The sequence below is a fragment of the Palaemon carinicauda genome, chromosome 15 (assembly GCF_036898095.1).
Source record: "Palaemon carinicauda isolate YSFRI2023 chromosome 15, ASM3689809v2, whole genome shotgun sequence".
Taxonomy (NCBI): Eukaryota; Metazoa; Arthropoda; class Malacostraca; order Decapoda; family Palaemonidae; genus Palaemon; species Palaemon carinicauda.
In genome coordinates this window covers 133,782,504-133,808,447 of record NC_090739.1, presented here as the reverse complement: position 1 = coordinate 133,808,447, position 25,944 = coordinate 133,782,504, and the positions used below count along the sequence as shown (strand labels likewise).

The 25,944-nt window shown below is 45.5% G+C and overlaps 1 protein-coding gene across 1 annotated transcript in view; it reads right to left on the bottom strand.

The window, feature by feature from the left end:
- Window positions 1-25,944, bottom strand: part of LOC137654760 (serine/arginine repetitive matrix protein 2-like) — a 119,520-nt gene that overhangs the window by 39,939 nt on the left and 53,637 nt on the right. Inside the window, exon 6 of the mRNA XM_068388695.1 lies at window positions 2,447-2,678. Coding sequence (XP_068244796.1) covers window positions 2,461-2,678 — 218 coding nt within the window. The 3' untranslated portion in view covers window positions 2,447-2,460. The remainder of the gene's footprint in view (window positions 1-2,446; window positions 2,679-25,944) is intronic.

Genomic DNA, 25,944 nt, shown 5'->3' with positions numbered 1-25,944 from the left:
AGTCAAGTTGAAAGAATGAATAGGAATACGTTGGTGAAGTGTATAACTCCAGTGTTAAGAGGGAGGAAGCTGATATAGAAAGTACTGGATAGTTAATACAAAGGGGTATTGGAAACATAGGGGCTTAATATCCAGGATAACATGAGTTTGGCTTTATCCCAAAGGTTAATGACATGTCTTTATACTGTATTAAGGGACCTTCAAGAAAAGTATACGTATGATGTAAACATAATCCTATGACGGTATAAGGAACTGGAAAAGAACATGGTAAGAGTGTCTCTCTATCATAATGCAAGGTCAAGATTAAACAATGTCCAGGACATAAGAGGATTTTTTTAAAGTAAATGTCTGTATACATCAAGGATAAGTTTCCGCACATTTGCTGTTTATCATAGAATGAGACATTTTTAAAAATAAATTTTTGTATACATAAAGGATCAGAGACATTTGTTGTTTATCTTGGCAAAGTTACTAGAAAAAAAAGTGCAAAAATGTTAAAAATAAGTGGAAGAGCAGAAGGAAGTAGCGGGGACTGAAAATCAATGTAAGCAAAATAAGACAGAAGTGAGAAAAGTGAGGCAAAGTCAATAATATATATTTTAGGCAACAGATATTAAAATAAATCTTTGAATATACACAATAACAGGCTACCTGTAACAATATTGAAAATACATCAGTATAAAAAAATGAAGAAATTATTTTCTTCATTAGCACCATTATCATATTTCTAAATATTTGGAGCCTACACATAATTATACTGTATTTGCACAGTATGTCAGGATGAACATCCTTCTCAACCTTGCATATGCTTTTAAATATATATCTGCAAAAATTAGTAAGACCTTCTAAACACCCCACTTAAGAAATACCAGTAAAAGTAATAAGCATCAAATTAATGATATATATCACATCATAAATGTCTTGAAATATTAAAACTATCAAACGAAAAGAGATCAAAAATAGAATCAACTAAAATGCCATTCCAACAAACAAGTTGATTTTTACACGCATCAATCTAGAGTAATGAAAATGAAAAACAAAGAACAATCATGGCATGCACAACGCTAAAGGTAACCAACGGAAGGATGTGAAGCGTTCAACTTGACACTACGAAGTATTCTGCATGATGGATAGTATTCATTTTGAAGACTTCTAGGACCGAGAACACACTAATTTTTCAGGGATTAAATCTTCGCCGTCTGGCTCCTGAAAATGACTTGGCAACTTGGTCTTGCAATTATTGAGTGCTGAAGATCTTTTTCACGAACATTAGCTAAATACGAATTTTCTGAAACAGGCACATACAAACTGCCTACTTTCACATAAATTACCACCAATCTTGTATCCTGTCGAACTGCCACGAGGAGGGTTAAAACCTTTGATTATACCTAGGTGGTTTCCAATAGCTCCATTGGTGGTGATGATGAAATTAATTCTTGAGCACTTCCATTAACACTAACACCATATATCATTACACAACATATATAGTATGTTGAGTCTAGTTGCATCATAAGGAAGGAAGAACAGCCAGACTTCATGATGGCACATCTTTCAAGATGTGTTCAAGTGAGAATCTAAAAATACACTACTAACTATCAACAAGTATATCTACCTCAGATTATATAAAACTATCACAGATTTAAATATCAATATATAAATACTACCCTATGGTTTTTCTTTTATAAAATTTATAAGTAAGCCCTGTAATAAGAAAATTCTTAAAATGAACATCTACAAAAATAAAATATAATACAGTACCTTAAAATGGAGAACTACGATTTGTACTTTAATTTGAGCAAATAAATTTAGTTTTTTTTCATAGTATAAAAATATATAGGAACTTGATCAATCACAGCTAAGTAAATATTTAGGAGTCATGAAAACAAGGATAATATACAATTTCTCTGAAATGGTTTTGGCATGTCCAGAGATTCTCTCTTATAAGCACGATCTAAAAATCATAAAATAAAGCTGATCAAGGGACAGCCAAATCATGAATTTCTAAGTGTCATGCATTACTGTACTTTATGTAGGCAGGTAAAGTAGATAAGTAGATCAACTAATACCTAAATTAATCCCTGTCCTTCCAAGTAAAAGAAGAATGGACAACTACACAATTCTCCTTCATCAACAAGCCTAAAATGAATTTGTTTATCATATTAAGTAGTCACTCCCATGCCACATTTGTACTAAAATACCTAGAATTCACAGACCAACTTTGACATGGCACAGGCTAACATTAGTTGAATAAAGTTACGCTCTGTTCGTCACAGGAATGCTCGATAACCCATCGACCAATCATCAAGTTTCTCATTTAAAAGAATCAAATCCCACACAAAAACTAAAGAAATATTATGCCCACGGCACATCTGCCGTCACAGAACAATTTCTCTCCACACCCAGTCGAAGCAATGCGCCAGCGGGATCAATGAGACGTTTGTGTTACCTGCATCCCCAGCTTTACTGCCTCAGCTTCAATCTGCTGCTGCTACTGCCGCTGCTGCTGTTGACTCCTCCTCCTCCTCCCTGATGGCCCTTTGGTTTGTCTCCTCGTTTTTGCCTTCCTGCACCGCCGCCGCCACCTCCCGAGCTTCGGCCAGACTTGCTCTCCCATGATGATTTTGCAGGACCGAGGCGATCGTGCACAGACACTCGCTGTCCTACAGATCCATCACTGCCTGTAATTAAAGAATCAAAAGGTTTCGTTAAGTCTAAGATGTTTCTGACTAAACACAGATTATGAAATAGACTATAGTATACAGAAACTTTATCCATTTGCTATTATCATTATTATTATAACTAGCTAGGCTACAACCTTTGTTGGAAAACCAGGATGCTATAAGCTCAAGGGCTCTAAGGAAAATAGCCCAGTAAGGAAAGGAAATAAGAAAACAGAATAGTGTGCTTCGGTATACCATCAAGCAAGAGAACTCTAACCAAAAATAGTGGGAGACAATGGTACAGGGGCTATGAGCTGTAACCAGAAAGGGATCTCATGTAGTAATATCTGGCCAATCAAAGGAACCAACAACTCTCTAGCATCAACATTTCAATAGGTGGCTGGTGCCTTGGCCAACGTACTACATTATGTTAATGCCCATTTCAACATACAAATCAAGAGCTTATTCAGTGGAAATTTGATGCCAATGAAAAAAAAAAAAAAAAAAAAAAAAAAAAAAAAAAAAAATTGTAAAATGATAATTAAAGAGTATGAAATCCTATAAATTAGAGTTATTGGGTCCTTTGACTGGCCAGACAGTACTACATTGGATCCTTCTCTTTGGTTATGGCTTATTTTCCCTATCCCTACACTTACATCGAATAGTCTGGCATTTTCTTTACATACTGTACTCTGTCCGCATACACCGGTGAAAACGCTGAGATTACCAAACAATTCTTCCTCGCTGAAGGGGTTAATTACTGCAATGTATTTGTTCAGTGGCTACTTTCCTCTTGGTAAAGGTAGAAGAGAGACTTTAGCTATGGTAAGCAGCTCTTCTAAGAGAAGGACACTACAAAATCAAACCATCGTTCTCTAGTCTTTTATAGTGCCATAGTTTTACAATCTTGGGGTAGAGTACTCTTGTCTGAGGGTACAATTGGGAACACTTTTCTATCTGATTTCTCTTCCTCTTGTTTTTTTTTAAGTTTTTATAGTTTATATATGAAATGTTTATTTTATTGTTGTTACTACTGTATTCTTAAAATATTTTATAATAATTGTTAATTACTTTTCTTGTAGTTTCCTTATTTCCTTTCCTCATTGGGCTATTTTCCCTATTGGAGCCCTAGGGCTTATAGCATTTTTCCTAGTATACAAACCTGGAGCTATTTATACGGTATACTTTCGGCGTAGCTGAAAGACGAGCCATGATAATTTTAGTGAGGGATAGCTACCCCTTCCGCTAGTTAGCGGGTGGGGGATGGGATAGACTGGCTACCCCGCTCACTCACACTTTTCGGCTGAGTAACCACTTTGCTTTATGGTAGGACTTCTGGGAGGACAGGGTGGCGGGCCAATTTGTATAAATAGCTCCAGGTTTGTATACTAGGAAAAATACAAATTGCTTACAAATTTGTTATTTGTTCCAGCGTAGATACAAACCCTCCGCTATTTATAGGGTGACTTACTCTTAGGAGGGAGGAAGTCCTCACCAACTGGCCTTGGTCATAACCCGGGTCCTCTCTATTTCGATCTGTGATCGATAGTAGAAGGGACCCTACCCTCGCTAAAATCAAGTGCCGTTATGAGGTAATGCAATGATAGCGGCCTGCAGAAGCTTGTGTGTGAGTGAAACTAAGTGTGGCTTGTCTTTAACATAGGAACTCGAGTACAAAACCTATTGTTCTTAAGACTTACCCAATACCCTCCCTCAAAAAGATATTGGGGACGTAACAAAGTATTCTTCTATACTTAAGAGGCACAGAGGAAATGAGTCTTATCTGCAGTGATGTGAGGTCAGCTATGCTGAGGCTTGCGGAGCTGTTTTCCCCAGAGGTGAGAAGGTGAAAGGCAGAAAGAAGCCAGTCATTCTTACTAATTCACCCCAGACTAATCTGGGTAACCTCACCCCTCGACCCTCTGCTACTTGTCCATCAAGGAGCCTGAGGTGTTTAGACTATTTGTTGTGCGACCACCACAGGACCAATGGAAAAGATCTCCATGTTCTTGTGGGTTACGTCTTCGCAAGTAGAGGGCCGTGAAGGTCAACTGACGCTTCCACATGCCCACTTAAAGTATCTGCGCCACAGAGTAGTATCTTGAACGCGAGGGACATAGCAACGCCACTGACGTTACGAGCTCTGGGTCTTAGGATGGAGGAGGGTCTAGATTGCGAGCAACCTCAATTGCCTTCCAATCCCAGAGGGAAGAGAGGGAGATCCTCCTCTTGACCTTCCCCGTGCTGGTCAACAGTGCCGACACATGGGGGCGAGCTGGTATCGTTCTTTTAAGGTAACCCCACAGACTCCTCACTGGGTAAAACCCCAGTTGATGGGTTTTCAGTTACCGAACGAAGACTCTTTATCCGAAATGGGCTGCACCTAGGATAAACCACACTCAGATTTTGAGTCTTCGCAATCCACTCAGGGACGCTGCTGAGGATTACTTCTCCACGTCTCCTAGAGTAGGAGACATCAGAAGATGGATCATACAACAAACTAACTCTCTTGGTCAAAGCCCAAGTGAGTAGAAAAGCCGTCTTCCATGTAAGGAAGTGATCTGCTGCCTAGCATAAAGATTCGTAGAGAGCGGCCTTCAGGGACTGAAGGACCCGAACCGTGTTCCCAGGAGGTTGAGATCCGACCGGGGACAAGTTATCATAAACTTGTATGAGTAAAGGCATCGATGGGAGAGAATCCCCTTCCACGACATCAGTCACAAAAGACCGAACACATCTCCTGGAAGACCGACGCTGGAAAGTGTCTGAGGTGCCTACACATCTTTTCTGCGTCTCATTGCGAAAGGCCTCTCTGGGAAAGGAAGTGTAGGATCGTCCCAGGCATGAAGTCAAAGCAAAGCTACGGCTTAGGGAAGTGTTAGCATGTGGCTGCTTGGAAGATCGTGTCGTAGAAGATCATCCCTCGGAACTCCGCAGGAGGTGCAGCAGGTCCGAGAATCATTCTGCGGGTTTCCATAGCGAAGCTATTCGAACTCTGTCAGGGGATGCAGAAGGTCCGGGAACCATTCTGCAGGATGCCATAGCAAAGCTATTGGAGTCATTGATAAGATTTTGCTCATCATGACTTGGCTGAGGACTTTTTCACCAGACCAAATGGGGGAAAAAAACACACCTCTAGGCTGCCCCACCGATCTTGGAATACATCTTGTTTGAGGGCCTGGCGTTCCGGGACTGGGGACCGGTCCAGCGGAAGCCTGAAGTTCAGGGCCGCTACGAGCATAACCACAGTTGGGGACCTCACAAAGTTAAGACTTTGTTGGATACAAGATGATTCCAAGACACTAAGACCCCACAATATGGGTAGTTTTGCAAGCACATTCCTGAACCAGGAATGACGCGAGTGGATGGGAGCAAATAGTTTTCTTCTGTCCATCTGAAGCTTCGTACTGTTAGATGGTTCTCTAAGAGAGGTGAATGCTGGTACCTTTCTGAATCGGGCCAACGGACGAGGATGGAATGATGTGGCATAAGCGCCTCCTCCTCTCTTTTGATGCATTAAAGAGAGCATCAGATCCAGAGGGAAGACAAGAAGACAGGCCTCTTTGCAGAAGCTCTCGTCTGCCAGCCATCATCCGCGGATCGTCCAGCGGTGAGGGGGGGGGGGGGGGGGGGGAGAGTGCATAGCAATGAACACATCTCGAGATGATGTCGAAACATGTAACAATTTGCACGTTCTTGCAATGAAGGGGAACAGCCTGTCCTCCCTCCAACTGCCACCAATACAGTGTGGTTGGCTGAATAAGACCGATACCAACCGATAAACCAGTTAATCAGTACAGCTGATGTTATAAGAGCGAATCTACATAGAGATCGCTTTCCAGACAGGAGACTACGGTAATCACCGAATGCATCCAACCAAACCCAAGAGGGGATTGAGACGTATCTTCAATCTATTGTTGGATGGGTAAAAAGCATAAGTTTACTACGGAGTAGTTACACCGAACTGTGAGCATGACAAGCATACATGCGTAGTTCGACTTAAAAGTCGTGTCCGGAACTCAGTTGGAGAACGTTGAAAACGTTCGTAATGGAAGCTTCTTCTTCTTAGGACAAAAAACGTTTGTACTTCTCTGTTTCCGGTAAACTAGCATTTATATTAAATGTTCCCAACAAATATGCTTATGAGAAGTTTCCAGCCAAAGCCTTCCGATCGGGAGTAGAGAAAAAATGCCTATAAGTAGGCAGAACGTAAATGCCGTATGTCTGGTTACAGAAAGTAGCCAAATAATGTGCTGAATAACCTGGTTTCAGTAAGGGATATAAATATACAACTTAATAGAACGGAGTTCTAATTGCAAAATGTATATGGCCCTTATTGGCAGAAAGATCACTTGCACGCATATGTACTTGTACATCTGCGCTAGCGCATGCGTATTCTCTGCCTCCAGGAAACGTTTGCAACGAATTCGGTTGCGGGAATAATGTATGTATGACGAATCGCAACATTATTGGCCAAGGAATTTTTTATCGTTGACTAACAGTAATATTTTCTTGAATGAGAGCGAACATGTTCTCAAAAAAATATACAGTTATAGAAGCGATCATTTCTCCTTTGGTTTACCCCTCCTCTTTATGTGAGAGGCTAGCCAGTGTTAATTACAAAGAAACAGAAGTTACCTGTGGGCGAGGTTTGAAACATTCGTAAACGTAATGAAAAGTTGCCCACGCTGTTGCTATCGTTCTTTAACGTCAGCTAACACTGTTCCTTCGGGACTAATTGTTCGAGACAATAACCCTGTAAGGCTAGAATAAAAAGTCTCAGAAGCCTATCGTGTGAAAAGGCAAGTCGTTGTACCCAGGGTACAATGACGGGAGAGGCTGACTCAATCAAACGGTAAAACCCGAGTTTAAGACAATAACCTCACGGTTTTGTCTTGGCTAGAGCTCATGCTCTGGGAAGGCTTACGGCCTTCATGAAGTTTAAAAACACCCGTTGAAGTTCTGTAAAACTTCAGGAACGAGTGTCTCCCGAAAAGGGTGAAGTCTTGTATGTGGGGGTTTGCTTCAAGAAGACCAGACATAATTGCCATCAACCGCTTACCCGAAGGAGTTGCCATCGAACGCTTTCTCACTAGTGAGAAAACTACCGTCTAATTCAGGCAAGGTCTGCCAGAGGAAATGAACTGGAATGTAAAGAACTTTTCATTCCGTGCTGATTTCCGTCTGCTAACCAAACCACTCAACGTGGGAAGGTGGGGGGAAGACAACGGTGGTTCGTTCGAAAAAGAAAGGATCGGTGCTGGCGAAACCAGCCTAGCTGATATAGTAATCTGCTGGGAGTGTAGAGTGATGTATTAGTCACGCATTTGGAAGACCCATCCCGTACGGGGGAGGTCGACCCTAAAGTGAAAAAAAAAAAAAAAAAAAAAAAAAAAAAACTGTATTGCAGGAACCGAGAGATTTGGATGAGAGCCTAGGGGTTCAGAATCTATTTGTGAATTCCTTCCTCACGACCCTAAGGGATGTTATGACGAAAACCTGCAGGAACTCTGTCGCTGATTCCTGACAGAATTTTCAGGAATCGTGTTACGTAAACCCCCTGGGGTTCACAAGACCAGAACCCAAAGGAACTGTGTCATAGTTACCTGTAGTGTGTCGGAAACCCCTAGGCAGCAGGCATTCCTCCGGGTTTCTGCGCGTGCGCGAACACTTGTGATGAGAATCAGAAGACTCTCAGTCATAAGAGTACTACTCTTGCGCGGAAGCGAACACTTCGTGCAACGAGTTTGAAAAAAAAAAAAAAAAAAAAAACGGTTACAAGAGTTGTTTGCGCACTTCAACTGATTATGTGCGCCTAGTTGTTCGCGCACGCAGCGTTGGTTGCGTGCATAAGGTTGGTCGTGCGAGTCAGATCAGCCGTGCGTGCATAAGGTTGGTCGCGTGCGCTAATCTGGTCATTCGCGCTACACATTGGCCATGCGCGCCAATTTGGTCGTGTTGTGTGAGCGCGAACGATCAGCACGAGAGTCCGCAAACTCTCTTGTCATACAAGTATGACTATGGTCACGAGAACCAGAAGGTTCAGAGAGAACTGTGTTGCGAGACCCCAAAGGATCAGCGCAAACGAGAAACAGAAGTTTCTCTGTCACAAGACCCCGAAGGATCAGTGTGACTTAGGGCATGAGAGACCAAATGCCTAACGTAGCCTGTGTTGCGAGACCCTGAAAGATCAGCGCAACGAGAAACCGAAGTTTCCCAGTCACAAAACACCGAAGTGTCAGAGTGACTAAAGTTATGAGAGCCCAAGGGTTCAGCGTAATCAAAGTTACGAGAGCCCAAGGGTTCAGCGTAATCAAAGTTACGAGAACCCAAGGGTTCAGCCTAACTAATGTTACGAGACCCCGAAGGGTCAGCGTAACGAGAAACCGAAGTTTCCCTGTCACAAAACACTGAAGTGTCAAGAGTGACTAAAGTTACGAGAGCACTAGGGTTCAGCGTAACTAAAAATACGAGACCCCGAAAGGTCAGCGCAAAGAACCGAAGTTTCCCTGTCATAAAACACCGAAGTGTCAGAGTGACTAAAGTTACGAGAGCACTAGGGTTCAGCGTAGCTAAAGTTACGAGAGACCAAGGGTTCAGCGTAACTAATGTTACGAGACCCTGAAGGATCAGCGTAATGAGGAACAGAGGTTCCTCTGTCACGAAACCCCGAAAGGTCAGCATGATTGATGGTACAAGTTCCCGAAGGCTCAACGTTACCATTGATACAAGAGTCCGAAGGTTCAGCGTAACTGAAACCTGAAGGTTTCGAGTCGCGTGAACCAGAAGAATCAGCGCGTCGGAGTCCTGAAGGATTCCTACTGTCATGAGAACCTGCAGGATCAACATGACGAGAGCCGGAAGGCTCACGATCACGCCAGCCCAAAGGGTGATCGTAACGAGACCCCAAAGGGTTAAGGAGAACCAGCAGGTTCAAAGATCTAAGATAACACCTCCGCAGGGGAGGTTTGTTCTCCCGAAGGAAAACGTCGCTTAAGATGAGGCTCTCACTCCCCCCCTGAAGAACCCTATGAGTAACGGGGGACCGCCGATGCCCAGAGACGGTCTTCTCTCAAGAACGAGAGACTGCTTCCCCCGAAGGATAACCTGCCTCGGAGAAAGCTCTACCACCAACCCTGGTGGATCAGCAAACTCCTACAAGTTATCTCTCGCGAACGAGAGGAAAGTTCTCCCAAAGGAGAAACCCTAAGACAAGCTTTCTCCCAGCTCTATAAGACTAAAGCGTAGGCGTAAAATCTCTCTCTCGCAAAGGAGGGAGAAGTTCTCCCGAAAGAGGACATCGCCTAAGACAAACTTTCTCCCAGCTCTATGGGAAAAAAGCTTAGGCTTAATAATATCTCTCTTGTGAATGAGAGAGAAGTCCTCCCGAAGGAGGACATCGCCTAGGAAAAGCTTTCTCCCAGCTCTATGGGAAAAAAAGCGTATGCGTAATAATCTCTCTTTCGCGAACGAGAGAAAACCTCCCGAAGCAGGACATCGCCTAAGGCCAGCTTTCTCCCAGCTCTATGGGAAAAAAGCGTTGGCGTAATGATCTCTCTCGCGAACGAGAGAGAAGTCCTCCCGAAGGAGGACATCGCCTAAGGCAAGCTTTCTCCCAGCTCTGGGAAAAAAGTGTAGGCGTAATAATATCTCTCTCTCGCGAGAGAGAGAGAAGTTCCACTCGAAGGAGGAACATCAAGTTGAAGATTGACCACGATTGCTCCCTTGTAATGTGGGCAGCTCATGAGCTATCACATGGACCGCAGGATAACGAACAGGGCGGCCGTAGCCATCGTCCTTGTGTTCTACGTCGCTGCTCTCTGTAGAAAAGAAAAAAAAAAGTTGTGATCAATTACAATTCATGCTCCACTGCACAACAAACTATTCAGGGAATAAGTCACCTTCCTAGTAAGATAATTCCTCGAAAGGGAGCTGAACTGTTATACACTTTAACTCGCTAATAAAATAAATACGTCTGTGTTGAGAACCTGCCGACCATCAGTGCAGGGCAGGGCAGCAAGGGCGGGGAGTAGTATCAACACAATGACAACTCCCTTACGGCAGAGGCCGTCGGATACGTTGTCAACAGTAATTAAAGTTACAAGTATCTAAAAAATGATATTTTCATTATAAAATAAATTTTTGAATATACTTACCCGGTGAATATATAAATAGCTGACGTCTCCGACGGTCGACAGATTCCAAAAACTCGCGAGCGATCGCCATGAAGGCTGCCGGGTGTGCCCACCAGCGCCGACTATCGGCCAGATACCGCATATACTTCTCAATCAAACCAGTTCTTCTCAGTCCGTAGGGTCTCTATCGGGGAGGAAGGGAGGGCCTTTATTATTATATATTCACCGGGTAAGTATATTCAAAAATTTATTTATAATGAAAATATCATTTTTAAATATTAAACTTAGCTGGTGAATATATAAATAGCTGATTCACACCCATGGTGGGCGGTAGAGACCAGTATTAAAACAATAAAGGCGTATATGCTCGAGTTTTTGACAACTACAGTATTCAAAAAACAAACTTAAGTATACGTAGGTACCTGGTAAGGAAGCTGACTCTGATGATTACTCTGCCTCATTAGTCCGCTATCCTCACGAAGCCCAGCGATCTTCTTAGGATGCTGAAAGACTCCCAGGAGCTGCTATATCCAGGGTGAACACCCCTATAACAGGACATCATCAATACCCTTAATCTGGGCGCTCTCAAGAAACAATATTTTGACCACCCGCCAAATCAAAAAGATTGCGAAAGACTTCTTAGTCTCCCGTACAACCCAAAACAAGATTAAAAATTTCAAGAGTAGATTAAAAGGATATTGGGATTAAGGGAATGTAGTGGTAGAGCCTTCACCCACTACTGCACTCGCTGCTACGAATGGTCCCAGTGTGTAGCAGTCCTCATAAAGAGTCTGGACATCTTTCAAGTAATATGAAGCGAATACCGACTTGCTTCTCCAAAAAGGTCGCGTCCATAATACTTTTAATGGATCTATTTTGCTTAAACGCTACTGAAGTTGCTATCGCTCTAACTTTATGAGCCTTGACTTTAAGTAAATTACGATCCTTCTCACTTAAATGAGTGTGTGCCTCCCGAATCAAAAGTCTAATAAAATAAGACCACGCATTCTTAGACATGGGCAAAGAGGGCTTTTTAACGGAGCACCATAAAGCCTCTGAACAACCTCGTAGCGGTTTAGTTCTGGATAAATAAAATTTAAGAGCTCTAACGGGGCACAGCACTCTTTCAACTTCATTCCCCACAATCTCAGAAAGACTGGGGATTTCAAATGATTTAGGCCAAGGACGAGACGGAAGTTCATTCTTGGCCAAAAAACCAAGTTGAAGAGCACATACTGCTTTATTAGTGGAGAAGCCGATGTTCTTGGTAAAAGCATGTATCTCACTAACCCTTTTAGCCGAAGCCAAGCTCACCAAAAAAAGTGTCTTGAGGGTAAGATCCTTCAGGGAGGCTGAATTTAATGGTTCAAACCTGTCTGACATAAGGAACTGTAGGGACCACGTCCAAGTTCCAAGCAGGAGTCGAAATATGACGCTCCTTGGAAGTCTCGAAAGACTTAAGCAGGTCTTGGAGATCTTTGTTATTAGAAAGATCCAAACCCCTATGCCTGAAAACAGAAGCTAACATGCTTCTATAGCCTTTAATGGTGGATGCAGAGAGGGAGCGACCGTTTCTCAGATAAAGCAGAAAATCTGCAATCCGCGCTACAGAGGCACTTGGAAGAGGAAATAGAGGAGGACTTGCACCAGTCTCTAAATACCTCCCATTTCGACTGAGATCCTGATGGTAGAGGATCTTCTAGCCCTCGCGATCGCTCTAGCTGCCTCCTTCGAAAACCCTCAAGCTCAAGAGAGTCTTTCGATAGTCTGAAGGCAGTTAGACGAAGCGCGGGGAGGCTTTGATGAAATCTCTTTACGTGAGGCTGTCGCAAGAGATCCATCCGCAATGGCAGACTTCTTGGAACGTCTACCAGCCATAGAAGTATCTCTGTGAACCACTCTCTCGCGGGCCAGAGGGGAGCAACCAACGTCAACCTGGTCCCTTCGTGAGAGGTGAACTTCTGCAGCACCTTGTTTAGGATCTTGAAAGGTGGAAAGGCATAAACGTCCAGGTGAGACCAGTCCAGCAGGAAAGCGTCTATGTGGGCTGCCTCTGGATCTGGAACTGGAAAGCAGTAAGTCGAGAGCCTCTTTGTCAGTGAAGTCGCAAAAAGATCTATGGTGGGTTGACCCCATGTCATCCATAGCTTCTCGCACACAGTCTTGTGCAACGTCCACTCCATGGAGATGACTTGTCCTCTTCTGCTGAGGCAGTCCGCCAAGACATTCATTTCTCCTTGCACAAATCTCGTCAAAAGAGAGATGTTACTTGCCTTAAATGGAGTTCCTTCTGATCCGTGGACCAAAGACCCGAGCATTTCAGACTGTCCAATGGAGCTCCCTAACCCAAATCCGATGCATCTGAATACAACACATGGTTTGGGTTCTTGATCGCAAGAAAAAGACCTTCTCGAAGTCTGATGTTGCTGTCCCACCAAGTCAGACATGTCTAGACTGAGTTGGAGATTGGGAAAGAGATACTCTCTAAGCCCTTCTCCTTGTTCCAATGGTTTAAGTGAAATTGGAGAGGGCAAAGGTTGAGTCTCCCCAGAGAGATAAACTACTCCAGCGATAAAAGAGTTCCCACGAGGCTCGTTCAAACTCTTACAGAGCAACTGTTTTTCTCTTGCAAGTGACAGACTTTTAACAGAGCTTGTTCCATTCTTGTGGGAGACGAAAAGGCCCGAAAAATTCGACGCTGTATCTCCATTCCCAAATAAAGAATAGTGTGGGATGGAGTACTGTAAGTTACGACTTCTCTACGTTCACTATGGGACCTAGCTCCTTGGTTAGGTCTAATGTCCATTAGAGGCTCTCCAGACAGCGATTTAATGACGACGCCCTGATTAGCCAGTCGTCAAAATAAAGGGAGGCTCTGAACCTCAAAAAATGTAGAAAGCTTGCTACATTTTGCAAGAGCCTTGTAAAAACAAGAGGAACAGGAATGAGGCCGAAGCACAGTGCTCGAAATTGGTACACTACTTTCCCGTCCACAAACCTCAGATGTTGTTGAAAGTTTGGATGAATCGGGATGTGGAAGTATGCATCCTGAAGGTCGAGAGAGACCATCCAGTCGCCTTCCCTTACTGCTGCCAAGACAGATTTGGTAGTCTTCATCGTGAACTTTGTCTTGACAATGAACACATTGAGCGCACTTACATCTTAAGTACTCCTGCAGTGAACGTGGCTGCCAGATCATTGGAGCCATCCCTGATAGCCTTGTTCATGCATGACATAATTGTACAGCAATACATTGACAGCTGGAGAGACCTTACTTAAGGCTCCCAGGGACCAATCCAACAAATAAATACTTCAAACGCTCGAAAAAACTCCTAACAGGAGATGGTCTAGCTCTGAAGCAGACCATAAAATCTTGGAGCGTCTCATGGCTCGACGAGGAGAGTCCACTAGGCTTAAGAAGTCTCCCTGGGTAGAGGCAGGTACTCCCCAACTGAGAACTTCTCCTGTGTCACACCAGACGCTCGAGCGAGAAGCTAATTAAGAAGGAGGAAAAGCAAAAGCAGACTTTCCTAAACTTCTCCTGGATTCCAACCAGTCTCCCAGTAAGAGCATGGCTCTCTTGGAAGAACAAGAGAGAACTGACTTCGTAAATGTAGGAGTCGAAAAAAGTCATGCCAAGAGTAAACTCAGACGGCGGAGCAGCCGTTACAATACGAGTAGGACAAAATTTCACTAAAGAAATTCATAATTATAAAACAAGGGATTGTTGGACCACCCTAGGATACTCCTCTTCTGAATGACTCCCAAAAGGTACATTAGTTGAAAGGGGGTCATCAACTTCTTCAGAAGGCACATCATCTGATAAATCTAAAGTCTTGCGAGAAGATTTATATTCAGAATGACGTGAAGGCAAAGCCTGACAGGCTACATCAACTTGTATAGGAACAGAAGTTAAAGTTGGAGGGTCGATGTCACGTTGTGACTGCAAAGAATGTTATTCTACTACACGTCGTGACAGAAGTAACTGACGTTCAAACGACCCGTAGTAACAGCGGTGACTGCTGTTCGATGCTATATCGTGACTACGATGACTGACCCTTGACGTCACGTCATGTCTACGGTGTCTACCGCTCAACGTCACGTCGTGTCTACGGTGTCTACCGCTCAACGTCACGTCGTGTCTGCGGTGTCTGCAGCTCAACGTCACGCTGTGACTGCGGTGGCTGACGTTCAAAGCGATCAAAGTTACATCGAGATTTATGCTCCGCATCTCGTTTAACAACAAAGCTGTCACTAGAGATAACGTCAGTGTGGCGTAACAAAGCTCGTTTAGAAGGTTGAAGACCTGAATCACGTATCCCAGAACCGTGACGTACAAAAAGCAAAGGATCCTTTCGCACAGGAACAGGATCGTAAGCTTCTATTAAAGAAGAAAGCTTTAACAGCATATCTTGCAAAACACTTAACTTCGGATCAACCTGTGACTGTGGTGGCTGACGTTCAAACATCACGTAGTAACAGCGGTGACTGCTGATCGATGCTATATCGTGACTACGGTGACTGACACTCGACGTCACGTTGTGTCTACGGTGTCTACCGCTCAACGTCACGTCGAGTCTGAGGCAGAAGCGTCTGTACATGAACGTCATCGCTATGAACGGGACTCTCATGATGACTACAGCTAGGACGTTGAACTTATTCTGAAGGAACTAATAAACGTTTCAACCGTCTCGAAACCTTACGCCCAGGCTTTTAAAGAGACGAATCATCGGAAGACGAGGAGAAACTTCGTCTCTCCTGTCTTATGGCAGGGAACGTCTGTTCGTTGGTTTACACTTCTCACTCCCTTAGGTCCTACGACATTCCTTCTCCCTGGTGCAGGGGAGCCTGAAAGAGGTCACGGACTAGGCAAGCGACAAGCACGAACAAACGAACACTCCGCAACATAGAACATGTTTTTTGCACTTTCTTCACTGATATCGCATTTTTTAATCATTTCACATTAGACATGAATAAAGCTGATTTCTACCTGAAGCACGCAATTCTCCCTTAAATCAAAAGGTTAGAATTGCGAAATAAGTCGTATAATGTAAGCACATTAGTACAAAATGAAACACATGCAAAAATCAATAAACATATACATATATATCGAATAAAACGGAAATATATAAAGTTAAAAAGATCAGTGACTGGGGATGAGACTAAAAACTAGTTCACTAAGGACTACGTTTTCAATCTCTCACCGTACAGTGCCTTGGGATGAGAATAAAAACTAAAACGTTTTATCCTCTCTCCCCGTACAGAGACTTGGGACGAGAGTAAAAATCTGAATCGAGAACAACGTTAGTCGCTCCCTAACTCCTTATACAAAGACTTGGGACGAGAATAAAGATCGGATCGTTCTCTCTTTCTCTCTCTCTCTCTCTCTCTTGTCACTCACAAGAGAATGGCTCACTCACTCTTCGTCAATAACAGGTTATTTGACTAAAGGAAAAAACTGAAAGGACTAAGAAATTGAAAATTAACATGTTCCTTTAAATTAGTATCTAAAAAACTTCCGTTTGAAAGAAGAATGAACAAAACGTCAAAATCGATTTACTCTTTCTGCAAAGTGAAACCGTGATTCTCTCTTTCTCTATCGTAACGATAGAGCGCAAACTGCGTAGCATAAATAAACCAAACGTTAGTTCATCTTTGAAAAACAGCACGAAGACTATTCAAAGAATAAATTTCATAAAATATTTTCTAAAAATATTCATCTCATCACTCTTACAGAGCAACTGTTTTTATCTAAACAAAAATAAAAGTTGAATGGGCTCAACGTTGTTTAACTTCGTTTTCCAAGTTAGGACCGCCTACAAAGAATAGGTAAAGGCCGCTTATAAACAAAAACATAAAATTTATCTCGGTGTTTAGTATAAATGGAGAGCTAATCGAAGAGGCCTAATAAAGGCGGGTGAGATATAAAATATATAGAGGTAAATCTATAAATATCAACAATAATTTATAAAGTGATAAAATAATTACTAAAAGCCTTTAACACACTTCCGTACACTGAGGGAAGGGTCGGCCATCTTTTCTCTATGGAAAAACCAGAGCGAGATTAAAAAAGCAAGGGCAAAAACTTTTCCTCTCCTTTCAAAAGCATTTCTTTTGAAGATAGTATTGAATAATCCAACACGGCGAAAGCAATAAAACCAAAATCAAGTACTTCACCAATCGGTAGAAAACTCGAGGTCAAGCGCGAGTGGAACCAGTGTTGTCTTTAACACCGACAGAGAAGAACTGGTTTGATTGAGAAGTATATGCGGTATCTGGCCGATAGTCGGCGCTGGTGGGCACACCCGGCAGCCTTCATGGCGATCGCTCGCGAGATTTTGGAATCTGTCGACCGTCGGAGACGTCAGCTATTTATATATTAACCGGCTAAGTTTAATATTTAAAACATAAACGTATATTTCCATTTATACATATATACACGGATATATACGTATAAGATAAATGAAAACACACACAAGAAAAAAAGAAAAAATGACAGAGAAACAATCAAGGCAAGTCTTTGCAGGAGAAAACGGCAGCATGTCTGTCCTTTACCGAGCCATGAAGTAAAGAGCTTACTCAGTTGAGAGGCGTGAGTGAGCGGGATGGCCAGTCTACCCCACCCGCTACATAGCAGATGGGGTAGTTATCCCTCACTAAAATTATCATGGCTCGTCTTTCAGCTACGCCGAAAGTATACCCTATAAATAGCGGAAGGTTTGTATCTACGCCGGAATAAACGACATATTTGTAGATAATTTTTATTTTTCCTAACGATACATACCTTAACATGACAAATTCGTAGATAATTTGTATTTTTCCTGACGATACAAACCTTAGCTATTTACATGGGGTAATTACTTTGGCGACAGCCGATGACGAGCCATAAAGTTTTAACAAGGGTTTCCTACCCCACCGCTAGTTAGCGGGGGGTAGGGAGGGGTAGCTAGCTACCCCTCCCCCCTCACACACACCGGTGATTGATTCACTTTACTTAGAGGTAGGACAGGGGGACAGGGCTGGCGGGCACATAACTGTAAATAGCTAAGGTTTGTATCGTTAGGAAAAATACAAATTATCTACGAATTTGTCATTTGTTCCGTAACTGAATACAAACCACGCTATTTACATGGGGTGACTTAACCCTTAGGAAGGGAGGGAAGTCCCCTGCCATACTGGCTTTGGCTTGCCCGGGGGCCCCGAACCCGAGTTCATAAAGCAACTCAAGGGTTGGGGCCCCTGCGCCTCGCAGACAGCTGAGGGGCTGCTGCGGCCTATGTAAGTCGTGTGTGAAGGTGAGCAGTGACATGTCCTAGGAAGTTGACCTGGAGTTCTTTAGAAGGTAAACTAGGCTAGGACTTACCCAATACCACCTTGTCAGGGTATGGGGACATGACAGTATTACAACTTAATACTAGGAACACAAGGAAGCATGGCTTACCTGCAGAAGTTCGAGGTCAGCTGTGCAAAGGACCCAGGATGCTGTTTTTCTCCAAGGGAGGAGAGGATGAAGAAAAGAAAAGGGCCAGACAGATCTTTTCATTCACACAGACTAAAACCGGGTAACAATGCTCTCAACCCTCTGCTACTTGTCCAGTTAGGAGCCTGAGGTTAGACCAGCTGTTGTGCAGCCACCACAGGGCCGATAGAAAACGTATCGAGCCTTCTGTGTGTCACGTCTTGCAGGTAGTGGGCCGTGAAGGTGGTCTGACGCTTCCACACCCCAGCTTGCAGGACCTGCGTCACCGAAAAGTTCTTCTTGAAGTCCAGGGACGTAGCTACGCCCCTGACATCATGCGCCCTAGGGCGCCGTGACGGAGGAGGGTCAGAACTCAAGGCCAGGTGGATCACCTTGCGGATCCAGGCCGAGATGGTATTTCTGGTGACCCTCTTCTTCGTTTCCCCAGTGCTAACAAACAGAGCTCGCACCTGGGGGCGGACTGCAGCTGTTCTTTTAAGATACAACCTCAGACTCCTGACTGGGCACAGTAGGAGGTGGTCTGGGTCATCTGTTACAGAACGAAGACTCGAGACCTGGAAAGAGTCGAACCTAGGGTCCGGCACTCCCGGGTTCTGAGTCTTAGCAACAAACTCAGGGACGAAGCCGAACGTTACCTCCCCCCATCCCCTTGAATGGGCGACGTCGTAGGAGAGACCATGCAGTTCGCTGATTCGCTTGGCCGAGGCTAAAGCTAGCAGGAACACCGTCTTCCAGGTAAGGTGGCAATCAGAAGCCTGGCGTAATGGTTCATAGGGAGGCCTCTTAAGAGACCTGAGGACCCGAACCACGTTCCAAGGAGGAGGTCTCACTTCCGACTGAGGACAGGTAAGTTCGTAACTCCGTATGAGAAGAGACAGTTCCAGCGAGGAGGAAATGTCCATTCCTTTGAGCCTGAAGGCAAGACTTAAGGCTGAGCGATAGCCTTTCACTGCCGAGACTGAAAGGCGCATTTCTTCCCGCAGATACACAAGGAACTCCGCTATTGCTGGTAAAGTGGCATCGAGGGGAGAGATACCCCTTCCACGGCACCAACCACAGAAAACTCGCCACTTCGCCCGGTAGACTCCTGTGGATGACCTACGCAGGTGGCCAGACATCCTTTCCGCAACTTGTTGCGAAAATCCTCTCTCTTTGAGAAGATGCTGGATAGTCTCCAGGCGTGAAGTCGAAGCGAAGCTACGGCTTTGTGGAAGATGTTGGAGTGTGGTTGTTTGAGTAACTCGTGTCGCGGAGGAAGTTCTCTCGGAAGTTCAGTTAGGAGTTGCAGAAGGTCTGGAAACCATTCCGCATGATGCCATAGCGGAGCTATAAGGGTCATCGAAAGATTGACCGATATTCTGGTCTTGTTGAGCACCCTCCTCATCAGACAGAACGGGGGAAAGGCGTATACGTCGAAGTTGTCCCACCGTTGTTGGAAGGCATCTTGCCAGAGGGCCTTGGGGTCCGGGACTGGGGAGCAGTACAGCGGAAGCTTGGTGTTCAACGCTGTAGCGAACAGGTCCACAGTCGGGGAACCTCACAAAGTCAGGAATTTGTTGGCTATCCGAGGATCCAAAGACCACTCGGTACTCACTATCTGGGTCGCTCTGCTCAGACTGTCGGCGAGCACATTCCTCTTGCCTGGAATGAAGCGAGCCGCAAGTGATATCGAGTGGACTTCGGACCATCTCAGGATCTCTACTGCAAGATGGGACAGCTGTTCCAAAAAGGTACCTCCCTGCTTGTTGATGTAAGCCACCACCGTGGTGTTGTCGCTCATCACCACCACAGAGTGACCCGCCAGGACTTGGTGGAACTTTTGAAGGGCCAGGAAAACGGCCTTCATCTCTAGCAGGTTTATGTGAAAGTACTTTTCTGATTCTGACCACAGGCCTGAGGCCCTGTGGTTCAGAACGTGGGCACCCCACCCCTTGTTTGACGAGTCCGAAAACAGCATCAAATCTGGGGTAAAGACAAGAAGATCCACTCCCTTTCGCAGGCTCTCGTCTGCCACCCATCACCTGAGGTCCGCTCGTTCCACAGATCCCATGGGGATCAGGATGTCCGGGGAGTCGAGTCCTTGACTCCACCGAGACTTCAGTCGCCATTGAAGGGATCTCATCCTGAGGAGACTGTTGGGGACGAGACGGGTCAGAGAGGAGAGGTGGCCGAGGAGACGAAGCCACAATTGGGCTGGGAGTTCTTCTCGATTGAGGAAAGGTTTCGCAACCTTCCTCAGCCTTGCTATCTTTTCGTCTGATGGGAAGGCTTTGTGGAGATTGGTGTCTATGATCATGCCTAGATATACCAGTTTCTGAGAGGGCTGCAGAGAGGACTTCTCGAGGTTTACCACGATCCCCAGATCTTGGCAAACTTCGAGGAGCTTGTCTCGGTGGCGAAGAAGGGATGCCTCCGAGTCTGCCAGGATCAGCCAGTCGTCCAGGTAACGAAGGAGACGGATGCCGATCCTGTGAGCCCACGAAGAGATGATGGTGAAGACTCTGGTGAACACCTGAGGCGCTGTGGAGAGACCGAAACACAGCACCTTGAACTGGTAGATCTTGTTGTCTACGCAAAATCTCAGGTACAGTACTTCCTTGAAGACGGATGGATTGGGATCTGGAAGTACGCGTCCTTCAGATCCAGTGAGCACATGAAGTCTCGTGGTCTCACTGCAAGTCTGACCGTGTCTGCCGTCTCCATACTGAACAGAGTCTGCTTGACAAACCCGTTCAGTGTCGAGAGGTCGATGACTGGTCTCCAGCCTCCAGACGCCTTTCCCACAAGAAAGAGTCGACTTCTGAGTCTTAGCAATAAACTCAGGGACGAATTTGAACGTTACCTTCCCCCATCCCCTTGAATGGGCGATGTCATAAGAGAGACCATGAAGTTCACTGACTCGCTTGGCCGAGGCCAAAGCTAGTAGGAACACGTCTTCCAAGTTAGGTGGCGATCTGAAGCCTGGCGTAATGGTTCGTAGGGAGGTCTCTTAAGAGACCTGAGAACTCGAACCACGTTCCATGGAGGAGGTCTCACTTCCGACTGAGGGCAGGTAAGTTCATAACTTTGTATGAGTAGAGGAAGTTCCAGCGAGGAAGAAATGTCCACTCCTTTGAGCCTGAAGGCTAGACTTGAGGCTGAGCGATAGCCTTTCACCACCGAGACTGAAAGGCACATTTCTTCCCGCAAATACACGAAGAACTCCGCTATTGCTGGAATAGTGGCATCGAGTGGAGAGATACCCCTTCCACAACACCAACCACAGAAGACTCCCCACTTTGCCTGGTAGACAGATGCGGATGACCTTCGCAGGTGTCCAGACATCCTGACCGGAACTTGTTGCAAAAATCCTCTCTCAGCGAGGAGATGCTGCATAGTCTCCAGGCGTGAAGTCGTAGCGAAGCTATGGCTTTGTGGAAGATGTTGGAGTGTGGTTGTTTGAGTAGCTCGTGTCGCGGAGGAATTTCTCTCGGAAGTTCAGTTAGGAGTTGCAGAAGGTCTGGAAACCATTCCGCATGATGCCATAGCAGAGCTATAAGGGTCATCGAAAGATTGACCGATATTCTGGTCTTGTTGAGCACCCTCCTCATCAGACAGAACGGGGGGAAAGGCGTATACGTCGATGTTGTCCCACCGTTGTTGGAAGGCATCTTGCCAGAGCGCCTAGGGATCCGGGACTGGGGAGCAGTACAGCGGAAGCTTGAAGTTCAGCGCTGTAGCGAACAGATCCAGTCGGGGAACCCCACAAAATCAGGACTTTGTTGGCTACTAGATGATCCAAAGACCACTCGGTACACATTATCTGAGACGCTCTGCTCAGAATGTCGGCGAGCACATTCCTCTTGCCTGAAATGAAGCGTACTGACAGTGGAATCGAGTGGGCTTCGGTCCATCTCAGTATCTCTACTGCGAGATGGGATACTGTAGCTGCTTTGAAAAGGTACCTCCTTGCTTGTTGATTTAAGCCACTACTGTGGTGTTGTCGCTCATCACCAACACAGAGTGACCCACCAGGTATTGCTGGAACTTTCCATAAGATTTATATGGAGGCACTTTACTGATTCTGACCACAGGCCTGAGGTCCTGTGTTGATGAACGTGGGCCCCCCACCCTTGCTTTGAGGCGTCCGAAAACAGCATAAAATCCGGGGGGAGGACGAGAAGATCCACTCCTCTTCGTAGGTTCTCGTCTGTCACCCACCACTGAAGGTCCGTCTAATCCGCAAGCCCCATAGGGATCATGACGTCTGGGGAATCGTAACCCTATTTCCACCGAGACTTGAGTTGCCATTGGAGGGATCTCATCCTGAGGCGACCATTGGGAACTAGACGAGCCAAGGATGAGAGGTGACCGAGGAGACGTAACCACGATTGGGCTGGAAGCTCTTCTCGTCTGAGGAAAGGACTTGCGACCTTCCTCAGCCTTGCTATCCTGTCGTCTGATGGGAAGGCTTTGTGGAGATTGGTGTCTATGATCATGCCTAGATATACCAGTCTCTGAGTGGGAAGCAGAGAGGACTTCTCGAGATTTACCATGATCCCCAGATCTTGGCAAAGTCCCAGAAGTTTGTCTCGGTGTCGAAGAAGGGTCGACTCCGAGTCTGCTAGGATCAGCCAGTCGTCCAGATAACGGAGGAGACGGATGCTGATCCTGTGTGCCCACGACGATATTAGGGTGAACACTGGTGAAAACCTGTGGTGCTGTGGAGATACCGGAACACAGCACCTTGAACTGGTACACCTTGTTGTCTAGGCTGAATCTTAAGTACTTCCTTGAAGACGGATGGACTGGGATCTGGAAGTACGCGTCCTTCAGGTCCAGTGTACACATGAAGTCTTGCGGTCTCACTGCAAGTCTGACCGTGTCTGCAGTCTCTATGCTGAATGGAGTTTGCTTGACAAACCTGTTCAGAGCTGAGAGTTCGATGACTTGTATCCAGCCTCCAGACGCCTTCTTTACAAGATACAGTAAAGTCGACTGAAGAAGCCTGGGGACCCGTCGAGTACCTCTTGGAGAGCGCCCTTCTTCAAAAATGGTCTCGACTTCTGCCTGAAGGGCTTGCCCCCTTGCCGATCCCATGGCAAGGGAGCTCAACGACACTGGATCCGCTGTCAGGGGAGGTAGAGATGTTGTGAACGGGACGCGATATCCTTGACTGATTATGGAAATCGTCCAGGAATCGGCCCCGAGTTGCTGCCACCTGTTCACGCAACTTTGTAGGCATCCCCCCACTGGTGGACATGCAGGGGGACTGCCAATCCTAGCGTTTGCGGCCTCGGCCGCTCCCTCTAGGATTCTTTCCTCCCCTGGAGGACTTTTTGCCTTTCTTGTCCTTGACAGGAAAGGGCTTAGACACCGTCGTCTTCGCTGCAGCTGCCGGTTTCGTGGTCTTGGTAGGACGTGGTTGCTGGGGTGCTGGAGGTTTATAGATCTTCGATGTTAGAGCCCTATGTAGGAGAGAGTCCTGGTTGGACTTCCTCCACCTCTCAGCCGCCTGCTCCCCATCCTTAGGCTCGAACAAGTTCTTCCCCATAACGGAAGAATGTCTGAGCCTGCTGATCTCGGTATTGGGGACCTTTTGGTGGAATCTCTCAGACACCGCATCTCGACGTTTCAAGACGGTATTAGCCCATAAGTTCGAGACTTGGTAGGCTAGAAACTCGATCATGCGAGTGCCCGAGAGTAAAAAGGTCTCCATGGCCTTCCTGGTACTTTCTCTGGACAAGTCCTCAGAATGTAGCAAGATGCCTAGGGACCCTAGCCAGATATCCAGCTACTAAGTTGCCTGCATGGCACACTTCGCTACCTTCTTCTGGTTAAGGATCTCCGTCCCCGAGAACGAGACCTGCTGGTTGGAGTCTCTCTCTAGAGGGACTCCCCTGGTAAGTTCTTCCAAAGAGTGGTGTAGGGGAAGAGCTAAACAAGTCTCCTCAACGATGTCAAAGTACCTCCTCTGTTGGACACGAGGAGGTGGGATGAGTTTGTTGCCGGCGCTGGATCGGCTGGAGGCAAGCTTGGAGAGCTGGGCTTCAACCTTGTCTCTGGCACTCTTAACCCCTTGAGACCAGGGCAAAACCGCACTGGCCTTCGAGGGTTTTTGAGTCCCAATGACTCGGTCCATGACGGTGTCTTTGCCCTCACGAGGGGGAATCTCAGGATCCGCAAACCCATAGAGATTCCTCATAAGGGTCAGAACCTGTCAGAACGCATGCTCTGACTCCTGCAGCTCTCCTCCTGAAGGGCTAGCAGCGAAATCTCCTGTCCCCAAAGGCTCTTCTTGGGGGGACTCGTGGACGTTTTCCGAATGCTTGGCTGGCTCTGGTCTAAGCCTTGAAGATGACTTCGGCACTGTCTTAGAGTCCTTCGACTCCCTCCTGGGAGGGATGCAAGACTCCAACAACGATGATGGGAGGCTCTTCTCCACCCCTACCCGAGAAGACTTTCCAGCGCGAGGTGGGGCTTCTCTCATTGGTGCGATGGGGGAACGCCTCAACTCACGTTCCTGTCCGAAGGGGAGGGAGTGAAAGCTGGGGGGGGGGGGGGGGGTGACGAGGCCATCCTCAAGGACTTACGAGGAGTCAGCTTTGCCCTCGGAGAAGTTACCACGTTCGACACTCATCTCTTCCTCTTTGGGGGAGTAGAAGCTGCCCCCACCCCCCCCCACACACAGAGAGAGAGAGAGAGAGAGAGAGAGAGAGAGAGAGAGAGAGAGAGAGAGAGAGAGAGAGAGAGAGAGAGAGAGAGAGAGGACTCTAAAAACATAAATCACGTTTTGAGTGTGAGTGAACTTGCAAAAGAACATCACGACGAACTTACGACAGAGGAGCTCAAGGAACTCCATGCTATGTTTGAGCACATGAGTGATGACAAGGAAGGGATCGAGGAGGTAGAACATGTGTTAGGTTCGGCGCAAATAAAAGAGGTGTTAGGAAAATATCAAGACGTGGTCGACTTCATCGACAAATACCATCCAAAGAAATTGCAGGTTTGTCGTGTAGTTGCGCAGTTTGATGATGTTTCCCTAACTTATTTTCGAAACATTCTGAAAAGCCGTACCAAGCAACTTCCTATCGATAGCTTCTTTAAAAAAAACTACGAAGTGAACTCGTGATGAAGAGGAAGGAAGTGGTTCAAAGAAAACGGCAAAGAGTGAAGCGAAAAAAAGTGAAACAAAGAAAACGGCAAAGATTGAAGAAAAAAAATTCAATCAATTTTAAGTGTAGAGTGAAAGTGATTAAAATTAATCATGAAAAAGAAAAAAAGAAAATGTAAAAAAAAAATATAAATATAAAAATAAAAAAAATAAATAAGCTAAGTTAGGTTAAAGTTCACTTAGTGTAAGTTAGAATAAGTTACAGTAGTGTACGTTTATCGTAGTCAACCTCTCTACCTCCTCGCCGCCCGTCCGTCTCCTCTCTGCGTAGCAAGACCAACACCTGCGCTGGACTTTCTAAGGTAAAGTGACGCTAAAAACCCATTTCTTATTTATTATTTCTTGATAATTATTCTTTTTTACATGTCTATTATCTAATTTAGAGTGCATATTGTCATGTGTAATTATGTGTAGTAATTTATCAAGGAGTTATCATAAGTTTTTGGGCTCAACCACGGATTAATCCTATTTCAATGTATTCTTATGGGAAAATTCGTTTCTACATCCGAACATTTT